Genomic DNA, 12,734 nt, shown 5'->3' with positions numbered 1-12,734 from the left:
GCAGGCCACAGGGTAATGAGTCTCACTGTGATCACCACTTCCCCCAGGAGCTCTTAGCAAATGATAAAGCACCTTTAAATATGATGGAGGTACAAATGACTGAAATCCTTAAAGTGAACCCTACTCCCATTATAGTGAGTCTTATTTGCTTGACAGTAAAACCCTCATAATGTTACTGTATCAACAGCAGAATTTAAACTTTTAAGTATTTTATTTGCAAATATGTTAAATGTAATGGCGTCTTCCTTATCTCCCTTCTTCCACTTTACATCTACTACTTGCGTCATGGAAAACTCAATTAATGTGCACTAACATCATGAAAATCCTATTATATATAGCGATCTTGTCCCAATCTATTAATCGTTGCTATGCAACATACCTCTATTAAAATGTAACTGTATGAATCCACTTGTTTTAAGTGAAGCACAAGATTGATAGCATTGTCTCTTCTGTAATTGCAAAATGTTGGTGTGAATAGAATTGGATATTAGCTGTGATAAATGTGAATGACATTTCAGTGTTGTATACAAATTGAGGGCAGTCATAAACTAGAATTGTAGTAAATGCTTAGTGGATGTAGGTGTTATTTGTCAGGTTAATATTTAGAAAATAAATATATATCTGTATCTCTCTATATATTTCTCTCTCTCTCTCTCATATATTTATTTATATTATATATATATATATATTATAATGCGTGTGTGTGTGGGAGGGGGGAAAGGGAAATTAAGAGATGGGTTGTGCTGTAAAACTGATATCCACATGGCCCTTCTGACTTGGTTGTGTTCTTTATTGATTTTCGGTGTGTTATCCCTAACCTTATCAAGCCTGCCACAAGTCCATGGTGTAATAGATTTGTACACCTGCAGAGCAATGCCTCCTTTGAAATTAATTTTACCCGTTACAAATTGGCTGGCTTAGTGAACTCTTGTTCCTGGTATTATTTACTTCAGGTATTGCCCCTGTCCCTGTAAATATTGTGTACGAGTGGGATTACTCTGTACGCACCAAATACGGACCTCTTAATTTTTATCCAACCTGAGGCTTTTATCCAACCTGAGGCTTCTAACACCAATCAGAAGATCTAAATTCGCTCATTTCATTTATTTGGAGAATGAAGAACTGAATGTTTGTTCCAACAAATTCAGCATAGAAGTTTAAAAAAAAACCCAGATATATAGAGTAAATGCTGGGCAAGTTATCCCCACTCCGAGTCGGAATAGTGCTGGATTACTATATGATTTTTTTGAAGAAAGGGCCGGTTTAGCTGCAGTCTGATTAAATTCTGTTTGAATCTTTTGTGCAGATTACAAGGTGGTCCACTATCATCAGCACAATTGTGGTATATCAGAGAGGGCAGCTGCTCCCACAGACATAAAAGTACAATCCCAACCCCCATTAACAGCTGGCCCGCTGGAAAGGAGAATAACAAAAAGGGAATAAGAAGCCAGGTGGAAGTTGTATTATTCGCAAAAGGCTTGGCTGTTCCTTAAATCTGTTCTTTTATTCATACAGATCAGTGAAAGTGTCTTTATACTCTTTTCTCCAGGGTAGCATAACCAATATAGGAACAGTGTGCTACAATTTATGTTTAAACAACCCCTTAAAAGTTTACATTTGGGTTCCTTATAGAATGAGGCTAATAAAGCCAAATAGTATTCAATAGTAAATTTAAACTGAGCTTATTCTCTATAGTTTCAGTGTGCACTCCTTGATGTAAAATCCCAATTTTCTTCCCATTTCTATTATTCTCTCCTGAAGGTGCTAACCCTCATGATAGTGTGTGGTTCCATATATTCTGGCAACCCTTCAATATTCCAATAAACTATCAGTTCTTCTATGTGTGAGCCTAGATTTGAGCTATTTGACTATTGGATTGCATATCACATATTGTACTTATCGGTGTACAGTTGAATTTTGCAGTCGGAGTCACTGGCTTAGCAGTCAGGAGCAGGAATCCCTGGATGGCTTTCCCCTCCCTAGTCCGGGTGCTGAGGCCAAGGTAGCACTCCACAGTTCCTTCAACTGAGATTGACTATTGTCGTACATTTACCCACTGATTAATTTGCAAAGCTGTACTTTGATACTTTTTACTCGGAGTAAAAGTTACTCTACAAAAATTGTTTGCTCAAGCTCCTGTAGCTGTTCTCAAATAGGAGCGAAAAATCCCGTATCGCGAAATGTCTGCGTGACTCTACTCAACCAGCCCCTTTCTGGTCTATGAAGTAATCTGCTTGAGTTTATTTAGAAATGTTGCTAGTGAAATTGCTTCCTGTTGTAGTAGGAGCCATCTGTCACTGTGCAGCTGCTCGTGTTTCAGACCCACGTTTTGGTGATGCAGCCACTGAGTGAATACATTACACAGTGAATACACAGAATTACACACTGCAAAGCCCAGGAGATGGTCTGACTTTGCCCAACAATGGGCATTCCTTTTCAGTAAAACAAAAATACACAGTAGGAGTGTTTACCCCTTTTTTGAAGGCAGGGCATACTGCTGAAGTATGGTCTTTTCCCTGGTCATGCAACATCTGCTGTCGTCTCTGAAGAAGATTGGATCAGTGATTTGATGTCATGGGCTGTGTCCTGTTAGTTGACCTTGTTAGTGGTCTGTAACCTAGATTAAAAGGCTAGGCTACGCTTTATTGAACTGTTCAAAATGCATTAAGGAAGTCCTAATACTCTATTATAGAACACACTGGAGCTAAGATGTTATATTCATTGCATGATACAGAGATGTTGTATAATATGGTGTCTCCAGTGAAATGACAATTTACAGGATAAAAGTAAACTAGCCTTGTCTAATGACAGCGGGATCCAATGATATTCTTTCATTTCAAATACTGCTTATGGAGCTGAGCCAGATGATTACTCAGTAACCAAAATATTCTAGTGATTACCAGAACAATTGTATTCCGATACCTTAAACCATCATAAGATGTTACAGCTTTCTGGTTCAATGTGTGTTTAGTATCTTACACAGTACACAGTTGACGTGATTCTGAACAAACTCCAGCTTATTCATTACTTCATCAGGTTCCTGTTATCTCCGTAAACCAGCTGCACGTGTTGCGTTTTAAAGGAGCTTAAATGCCAGTGAATGGGAATCGGCTTGCCCTTGTCATAGTAATCGGGCAAGTTTACTCTGTCTGGTCTTATTAGTATGAAGCTATTTTTATTCTTTAGCAAAATTGATCATTGGATCTAACTTTTTTTTTTAAATACAGTAATCTAACTAATACTGAGATCTCTGAGACAAGTTGGAAAACTGGTCCCATTTGTGTCTAGGTAATCTACATTTTACCTTCAACACAATATGGTGTATTTTTATTTTATTTAGCAATAACTTTGCAAAACTCTTTTGCACAGTAATCAGCAGCGATTTCTAGGGTGGTTCTTCCAGGGTTTCATCCCAACCATGTGGGTTACCGCTCTGAGAAAGATCAAAGGTCGTTTCCTTAGCAGTTCATTGTCAAGCGGCAACTTCATTACATCTTTTTTACTGTGTGGTATACTTGTTCAGCACATACTGTTGTAAATGAAATTCAGAAAGTCACATTAGGCTGTTTTAAACTGACATAATATGCAACATCAGCTTAGCTCTGATAAATCTGCTTCCCAAAAGCTAAAGTTTTCACTGTAACATTAAGATTTAAAAAAAACTCTACTGATTGTGTACTTGACATTTTGCTCGCAAATAGTTGGGAAACTGCACATGATACTGTTTTAGCAGTAGTACCAATAAATGGCTTAAATGTACAGGTCGTAGCTTTTATTTAAATGTGTGTTGGCCCCTATTGTAAAGTTGTGACATTTGTTAGCCTTTAAGAGATCTACTCATAAAGTAACCAACAGAAGAAGCTATCTTAGATGAAGAACCCAAAACATTCGCAAAAAAAGTGAGTGTTGTCCTGGTTATTTCTCCCTCGTTTAAATTTGGTTTTAAAAGTGTGCAACCATTTTATATCTTCTTTCCTCAAGAAAACCTCATGTCAGCAATTTTCTCTTATTGCCACCCCCCCCCCCCCCTTTCAAAGTGCATCCTATGGTGCACTTTACTTTGGGGACAACATTGTATGGTAAACTTAGATATCAGAGAAGTGTGGAGGTGTCAAATCTGCACCTCACCACTTTGTGGTATTCTCAGATCTGTACTTAATAAGTATTTGTAACTGGCTTCCCTTTTTAATTTATCAATTTAACACCTTTCATCATTTCTATAATGTTTTTCAGGTACATTTTGAACAATTTAAAGAGGCATTAATCTTTATTTTGTCAACTACCATTGAAGGGAATTTCTCAGGCGACGACAGTTATCAAGAACTAGGTAGGTGGAACAAAGAGACTACAATTTTAGAGTCATAAGGTATATCTTAGTAAGACGCATGCGCTCTGTTCCAAGCTTACAGATTTTCAAAAGCAATGTGATCATGGAATAAAACCTTCCATGCGATTGATTTAAGTGCAGTTTTCAAAGACTGTTGCCTCCCACAAGGCCAAATATTGGAAAACTGAAAAACAGCATACATTTTTGTTGCACAAGTGGGACTATTAGCCTTTCAGTGGTATACCGCACTGGCAGACAATGATCCCTGTTCTGTGTGCATGCAAGTGATTTTTATCCCAAGGGCATAATTTAACATAGCGTGACAATTTTTCTGAAATAGGTGCTATAGGGTTTACACTTGGTTTATATGAAGGAACACTCAGCCTGCACTATAGCACTTGCATAACTTATGACCACATTCTGATAACACATGGGTCTCTGATTAATACAGATGATTCCTTCACTATAAGCAGATGATTGTGCTGAAGAGTGATCGAGGGAAATGGTGCTTTAGTGTTAGCTCGAGCTGTAGGAGTGAGCAGCAGAGTTGCTGTGCTGCAGTCACACAATTTGATTCTGCTTGTAATTGAAGATGTAAATTCTGCCAAGCTTGCATGAAAACTAGAATCACAGATTCATTCAATTTGCAGTACAGAAGGAGACCATTTGATCCATTGTGCCTGTGCCAATGCTAGCTCTTCAACTGAAATTATCCACTGCCCTTTCCCCTTAAATCTTTCCTTTTCAGCACTTATCCAATTCCATTTTAAATTATGTTACAGTCTTGTCTGCAATGAAACAGAGACTGTCCAAGGTTAACTGAGTTAATCTATTAATGGGTAAAACAACAGAAGATTAGTGGGAGGTGTTCAAAAAATAATTTAAGGTGGTACAGAACCAGTTTATACCCCTAAGGGGCAAGAGCCCTACTTGCCAGAAAAACCAGCTATGGACGACTAAAGAGGTAAAGAGACAACTAAAAGAAAAAACATACAAAAATGCAAAAAATAGCACGGATCCTGGTGAATGGGAAAGATGCAAAGAACAGCAAAGGGTGACAAAACAGATAGTAAGAGCTACAAAAAGGGAGTATGAAAAGAAACTTGCAAGGGATAGCAAAATCAACATTTTTTTTACAATTATATTAGGAAGAAGAGGGTGGTCAGGAACAATGTTGGCCCCTTGAAAACTGATAATGGCGATATTGTCAGTGATAATAAGGAAATGGCGGACATGTCGAATAATTATTTGCGTCAGTATTTATAGTAGAGCAAGAGGTCAGCGTGCCAGATATCCCAAGGAAACTAGTATTGAATCGGGGACAGGGACTCACCAAAATTAATGTAAGCAAAATAACAGTACTGAAGAAAATAATTACACTAAAGAGTGGCAAATCTCCAGGACCAGATGGTTTCCATCCCAGGGTTTTAAAGGAAGTAGGTGAGAACATTGCAGTAGCAGGAGACAGAGAATAGGGATATTGAGCAAGTACTCTAATTGGCAGGATGTGACTAGTGCTGTCCCGCAGGGATCTGTGTTGCGGTTTCAACTATTCACCGTATTTATTAACGACTTAGATGATGGGATAGAAAGCTACATATCCAGATTTGCCGATGACACAAAGATAGGCGGCATTGTAAGCAGTGTAGATGGAAGCATAAAATTACAAAGTGATATTGATAGATTAAGCGAATGGGCAAAACTGTGGCAAATGTGAGGTCATCCACTTTGGACCTAAAAAGGATAGAACAGGGTACTTTCTAAATGCTGAAAAGCTAAAAACAGTGGAGGTCCAAAGAGACTTGGGGGTCCAGGTACATTGATCATTAAAATGTCATGAACAGATACAGAAAATAATCAAAAAGCCTAATGGAATGCTGGCCTTTATATCTAGAGGACTAGAATACAAGGGGGTAGAAGTCATGCTTCAGCTGTACAAAGCCCTGGTTAGGCCACACCCGGAGTACTATGAGCAGTTCTGGGCACCACACCTTAGGAAGGATATATTGGCCTTGGAGGGAGTGCAGCGTAGGTTTACCAGAATGATACCTGGATTCCAAGGGTTAAATTACGAAGGGAGATTGCACAAACTAGGATTGTATTCCCTGGAATTTTAGAAGGGCAAGAGGTGATTTGGTTGAAGTTTTCAAGATATTCAGGGGTAGATAGAGAGAAAGTATTTCTGCTGGTTGGTGAGTCTAGGACTAGGGGGCATGGTCTAAAAGTTAGAGCCAGACCCTTCAAGAGTGAAATTAGGAAACACTCCTACACACAAAGGGTGGTAGACGTTTGGAACTCTCTTCCACAAACGGCAATTGATGCTAGATCAATTTTAAATTTTAAATCTGAAATTGATAGATTTTTGATAACCAAAGGTAATAAGAGATATGGGGCAATGGCTGGTATATGGAGTTAGGTTGCAGATTAGCCATGATCTCATTGAATGGTGGAACAGGTTGAATAGGGGCTAAGTGGCCTACTCTTGTTCCTATGTCTATGTGAAGCATTCCATGTCCTAATGTCCCTCTGTATGAACATGTTTCTTCTAACGTTCCCCTTCTAGTGATAATTTTCATTCTATACCTCTTTGTTTCCATTGGTTGGAAAATTGGTAACAATCTCTTTGTTTATCCGTCAAAACCATTCATAAATTTTAAAATGTCTATTCGGTCCCCCCTTAACCTCATCTGTTCCAGGAAGAAAAGCTCTAATTTTTCAAGCCTTCATAACTATAACCTCTCCTTCAAGCTATCAAACTAGTGAATCTTGGCTGTATCCTTTTCATCGCTCTAATATTTTTCCTATAATGGGAATATCCTTCCTATAATGGGGTGCTCAGAACTGCATGCAATACTCCAAGTGTGTCCGACTCGATGATCTATCTGCTCAATCTGTTAACTTGTCTATGTCCTCCTGCATTGTTCCTCACAGTTTACAATGCCCCCTAATTTGTGTGTCAGCTGTGGCTCAGTGGGTAGCACTCTTGCCTCTTGAGTCAGAAGGTTGAGGGTCCAAGGCCCACTCCAGAGACTTGAACACAAAAATCTAGGCTGACACTCCAGTGCTGTACTGTTGGAGGTGCCGTCTTTCGGACGAGACGTTAAACTGAGGCCCCGTCTGCTCTCTCAGGTGGACGTAAAAGATCCCATGTCTCTATTTTGAAGAAGAGCTGGGGAGTTATTCTCGGTGTCCTGGCCAATATTTATCCCTCAATCAACATAACAAAAACAGATTATCTGGTCGTTATCACATTGTTGTTTGTGGGAGCTTGCTGTGTGCAACTTGGCTGCCGCGTTTCCTACATTACAACAATGACTACACTTCAAAAGTATTTCATTGGTTGTAAAGTGCTTTGGGACGTCTGGTGGTCGTGAAAGGCGCTGTATAAATGCAAGTCTTTCTTTAATTTGTAATCATCAGCAAACTTTGATATAATTCATCTTGTGCCTGTGCCCAAATCTTTACTTTCTGTTCCCTAGCTAGATTTCTATCCATTTGGCCACATTCCCTTTGATATCAGGTTTCTTAGTTTTTGATGAGTCTTTGTTGTGGCAGTTTATAAAATACCTTCTCGAAATCTATGTATACAATCTCCACCGCATTTCCTTTATACACTCTTAACTTCTTCAAAAGATTCAATTCAGTTGGTCAAGCACAACTGTTGACAAAGCCATGCTGACTGTCCCTGATTAACCCATGCCTTTCTAAGTGTTCATGTATTACGGACTCTAAGGGGGAAAAATTCGGTATCGCCCCATTTGGGGCGCCATTATTGGCGGTGCACAAAGTTTAGCGCCTGGCGCTAATTATCGCCTCCGACAGCAAACTTGGCTTTTATCGCCCCTGGAGGTGATTGGAGCGCTAAATCAGGCGCTTCACACCTGTCTTAAGGTGCAAAGGCCAAGGAGCGAGGCGCTACTTCAGAGCGTTGGTGAAGCAAAGAAGGGCAAATCCAAATAAACCTGCAAAGTGCTGCTCAGTACTCAAAACTCCTTCACACAGCGTTGAACCTCTCTCTCTCTCTCTCTCTCTCTCTCTCAGAATGCGTGGTGCAAAAATGTCACCGACAAAAAAAGGCAGGAAGCAGTCGCCTTTAAATAGCGCTCCCCTATTTCCTTTCTGACAGCATAACGCTCCTCTCAACCTGTCGTTGCTAGCGGCAGGCGGTAAGGCAGGGGGCGCCACTCAATATCCGGTCCGGGGCGCTACCGGGGCGTTGCACACTCGACTGACATCCCAATCTGCCGGCGCAGGAGATCGTGGCGGTAGTGTTTAGCGCCGCCGCAAAATGTCTAGTTAATTTCGCGAGCGGCACAAACATCGCCACGCCCGGCCTCTACTTGCTTTGCGCCCCGCTTGGCACCCTCTTAAGGCGCTAATGGGAGGCGCAACCAACTGAATTTTTCCCCCTAGAAGTTTATCCACAACCAAAATTTTCTTTTTTATTCGTTTTTACGGGATATGGGCATTGCTGGCAAGGCCAACATTTATTGCCCATCCCTAATTGCCCTTGAGAAGGTGGTAGTGAGCCGCCTTCTTGAACCGCTGCAGTCCGTGTGATGAAGTTACTCCCACAGTGCTGTTAGGGAGGGAGTTCCAGGATTTTGACCCAGCGATGATGAAGGAACGGTGATATACTTCTAAGTCAGGATGGTGTGTGACTTGGAGGGGAACTTGGAGGTGGTGGCGTTCACATGCACCTGCTGCCCTTGTCCTTCTAGGTGGAAGAAGTCGCGGGTTTGGGAGGTGCTATCGAAGAAGCCTTGATGAGTTGCTGCAGTGCATCTTGTAGATGGTACACACTGCAGCCACGGTAGGCCGGTGGTGGTGGGAGTGAATGTTTAAGGTAGTGGATGGGGTGCCAAACAAGCGGGCTGCTTTGTCCTGGATGGTGTCGAGCTTCTTGAGTGTTGTTGGAGCTGCACTCATCCAGGCAAGTGGAGAGTATTCTATCATACTGCTTAATTGTGCCTTGTAGATGGTGGTGTCAGGAGGTGAGACACTCGCCGCAGAATACCTAACCTCTGACCTGCTCTTGTTGCCACAGTATTTATGTGGCAGGTTCAGTTTCTAGTCAATGGTGACCCCCCAGGATGTTGATGGTGGGGGATTCGGCGATGGTAATACCGTTGAATGTCAAGGGGAGGTGGTTAGACTCTCGCTTGTTGGAGATAGTCATTACCTGGCACTTCTGTGGCGAGAATGTTACCTGCCACTTATCAGCCCAAGCCTGAACGTCGTCCAGGTCTTGTTGCATGCGGGCATGGACTGCTTCATTATCTGAGGAGTTGCGAATGGCACTGAACACTGTGCAGTCATCAGCGAACATCCCCATTTCTGAACTTATGTTGGAGGGAAGGTCATTGATGAAGCAGCTGAAGATGGTTGGGCCTAGGACACTGCCCTGAGGAACTCCTGCAGCGATGTCCTGGGGCTGTGATGATTGACCTTCAACCACCACAACCATCTTCCTCTGTGCTAGGTATGACTCCAGCCAGTGGAGTGTTTTCCCCCCGATTCCCATTGACTTCAGTTTTACTAGGGCTCCTTGATGCCACACTTGGTCAAATGCTGCCTTGATGTCAAGGGTAGTCACTCTCACCTCACCTCTGGAATTCAGCTCCTTTTTCCATGTTTGGACCACGGCTGTAATGACTGGTCTTGGCGGAACCCAAACTGGGCATCAGTGAGCAGGTTATTGGTGAGTAAGTGCTGCTTGATAGCTCTTTCGATGACGCCTTCCATCACTTTGCTGATGATTGAGAGTAGACTGATGGGGCGGTAATTGGCCGGGTTGGATTTGTCCTGCTTTTTGTGGACAGGACATACCTGGGCAGTTTTCCACATTGTCGGATAGATGCCAGTGTTGTAGCTGTATTGGAACAGCTTGGCTAGAGGCGCGGCTAGTTCTGGAGCACAAGTCTTCAGCACGATAGCCAGGATGTTGTCGGGGCCCATAGGCTTCTGTGATGGTGAGGATCTCAGGAGTAGGCCGATATGGATCATCCACTCGGTACTTCTGGCTGAAGATGGTTGCAAACGCTTCAGCCTTGTCTTTTGCACTCACGCGCGGGCTCCACCATCATTGAGGGATGGGGATATCCATGGAGCCTCCTCCTCCCGTTAGCTGTTTAATGGTCCACCATCATTCACGACTGGATGTGGCAGGACTGCAGATCTTTGATCTGATCCGTTGATTGTGGGATCGCTTAGCCCAGTCTATAGCATGCTGCTTCCGCTTTTTAGCGTGCATGTAGTCCTATGTTGCAGCTTCCCCAGGTTGGCACCTCATTTTTAGGTACGCCTGGTGCTGCTCCTGGCATGCTCTTCAACACTCCTTATTGAACCAGGGTTGGTCCCCTGGCTTGGTGGTAGAGTGAGGGATATGCCGGGCCATGAGGTTACAGATTGTGGTGGAATACAATTCTGCTGCAGCTGATGGCCCACAGCGCCTCATGGATGCCCAGTTTTGAGCTGCTAGATCTGTTCTGAATCTATCCCATTTAGTACGGTGGTCGTGCCACACAACACGATGGAGAGTGTCCTCCATGTGAAGACGGGACTTTGTCTCCACAATGTGCGGTGGTCACTGCTACCAATACTGTCATGAACAGATGCATCTGTGACAGGTAGATTGGTGAGGATGAGGTCAAGGAGGTTTTTCCCTCGTGTTGGTTCTCTCACCACCTATCGCAGGCCCAGACTGGCAGTTATATCCTTCAGGACTTGGCCAGCTCGGTCATTAGTGGTGCTACTGAGCCACTCTTGGTGATGGACATTGAAGTCCCCCACCCAGAGAACATTCTGTGCCCTTGCTACTCTCGGTGCTTCTTCAAAGTGGTGTTCAACATGGAGGCATACTGATTCATCAGCTGAGGGAGGGCGGTAGGTGATAATCAGCAGGAGGTTTCCTTGCCCATGCTTGACCTGAAGCCATGAGACTTCATGGGGTCCGGAGTTAATATTGAGGACTCCGAGGGCCACTCCCTCCCGAATGTACACCACCGTGCCGCCACCTCTGGTGGGCCTGTCCTGCAGGTGGGACAGGACATACCCAGGGATGGTGATGGAGGAGTTTGAGACTTTGGCTGAAAGGTATGATTCTGTGAGTATGACTATGTCAGGCTGTTGCTTGACTAGTCTGTGGGACAGCTCTCCCAATTTTGGCACAAGTCCCCAGATGTTGGTGAGGAGGACTTTGCAGGGTTGACTGGGCTGGGTGTGCCGTTGCTGTGTCCGTAGCTGGTGCCGAGTTCAATGCCAGGTGGTCGGTCTGGTTTCATTCTCTTTATTGTTTCTTGTAGCGATTTGTTACAACTGAGTGGCTTGCTAGGCCATTTCAGAGGACAGTTAAGAGTCAACCACATTGCTGTGGGTCTAGAGCCACATATAGGCCAGACCGGGTAAGGACGGCAGATTTCCTTCCCAAATGGATAGGAGTGAACCAGATGGGTTTTTACGACAATCCGATAGTTTCATGGTTACCATTACTGACACTAGTAATTATTCCAGATTTATTTAAGTAACTGAATTTAAATTCCCCAGCTGCCGTGGTGATCATTAGTCCAGGCCTCTGGATTACTAGCCCAGTGACATTACCACTACGCTACCGTTCCTCAGAAATAAGACTAATTGGCCTATATTTCTTGGGTAATTCCTTTCCCTTTAACAGGAGTGCAGCATTTTCCACACTCCAGTCCTTTGACATTATTCCTGTTTCCAAAGATTTTTGGAAAATTATAGTTGTTGCCTCCACGATCTCCTTCCTAACTTTATCTCCTTCCTAACTTCCCTCTGTATTCCATGATATATACCAGCTGGGTGACTTTTCTAGTTTTAGTCCCATTCACTTTTGATAGTTTCCTTTTGAATATTTACTTTTACCTTCCACTGCAAATGCTAAGGACAAAAACTTGTTAACAATCTCCACAATTCCTGCACTTTCAAGTACATGATGGCCTTACAGTGTCTTATGTATATTTAAATATTTCCCATTGCTGCTTCATTGTTCAATCTTTTATAGAGTTTGGGGATAGTCTGAAGACTTATCAACCCAGAAATTATACTCCAACAAGTGAGAGTCTAACCACCGCCCTTTGACATTCAACGGCATTACCATCGCCGAATCCCCCACCATCAACATCCTGGGGGGTTTACCATTGACCAGAAACTTAACTGGACCAGCTACATAAATACTGTGGCAACAAAATGGAAACTGTTGGAAATACAGCAAATCTGTCAATATCTGTACAGGGAAAAGATTAACATTTTGCTAAAGGTTAACATTCTAGATGCAAGAACCTTTCTCAGAATTGAAAACTGTATGGTAATCAAGCTCCTTTGTAGGATGGAAGAGAGGATGTGGGGCGGGGGGGGAAAGAAAAAAAAAAGGAGAGGAAGATAATAA

At 42.7% G+C, this 12,734-nt stretch overlaps 1 protein-coding gene across 4 annotated transcripts in view; it reads left to right on the top strand.

The window, feature by feature from the left end:
* nin (ninein (GSK3B interacting protein)) overlaps positions 1-12,734 on the top strand; it is a 138,087-nt gene that overhangs the window by 22,754 nt on the left and 102,599 nt on the right. For all 4 annotated transcript variants that reach the window (XM_086003159.1, XM_086003158.1, XM_086003160.1 and 1 more), the window contains exon 3: positions 4,234-4,327. In XM_086003159.1, coding sequence (XP_085859285.1) covers positions 4,234-4,327 — 94 coding nt within the window. The remainder of the gene's footprint in view (positions 1-4,233; positions 4,328-12,734) is intronic.

The sequence above is a fragment of the Somniosus microcephalus genome, chromosome 12 (genome assembly GCF_052327205.1).
Source record: "Somniosus microcephalus isolate GS21.2 chromosome 12, FLI_Smic_1.0, whole genome shotgun sequence".
NCBI lineage: Eukaryota > Metazoa > Chordata > Chondrichthyes > Squaliformes > Somniosidae > Somniosus > Somniosus microcephalus.
Note: the sequence above shows the minus strand (reverse complement) of the source record. Positions and strands in the feature narration are given on the sequence as shown.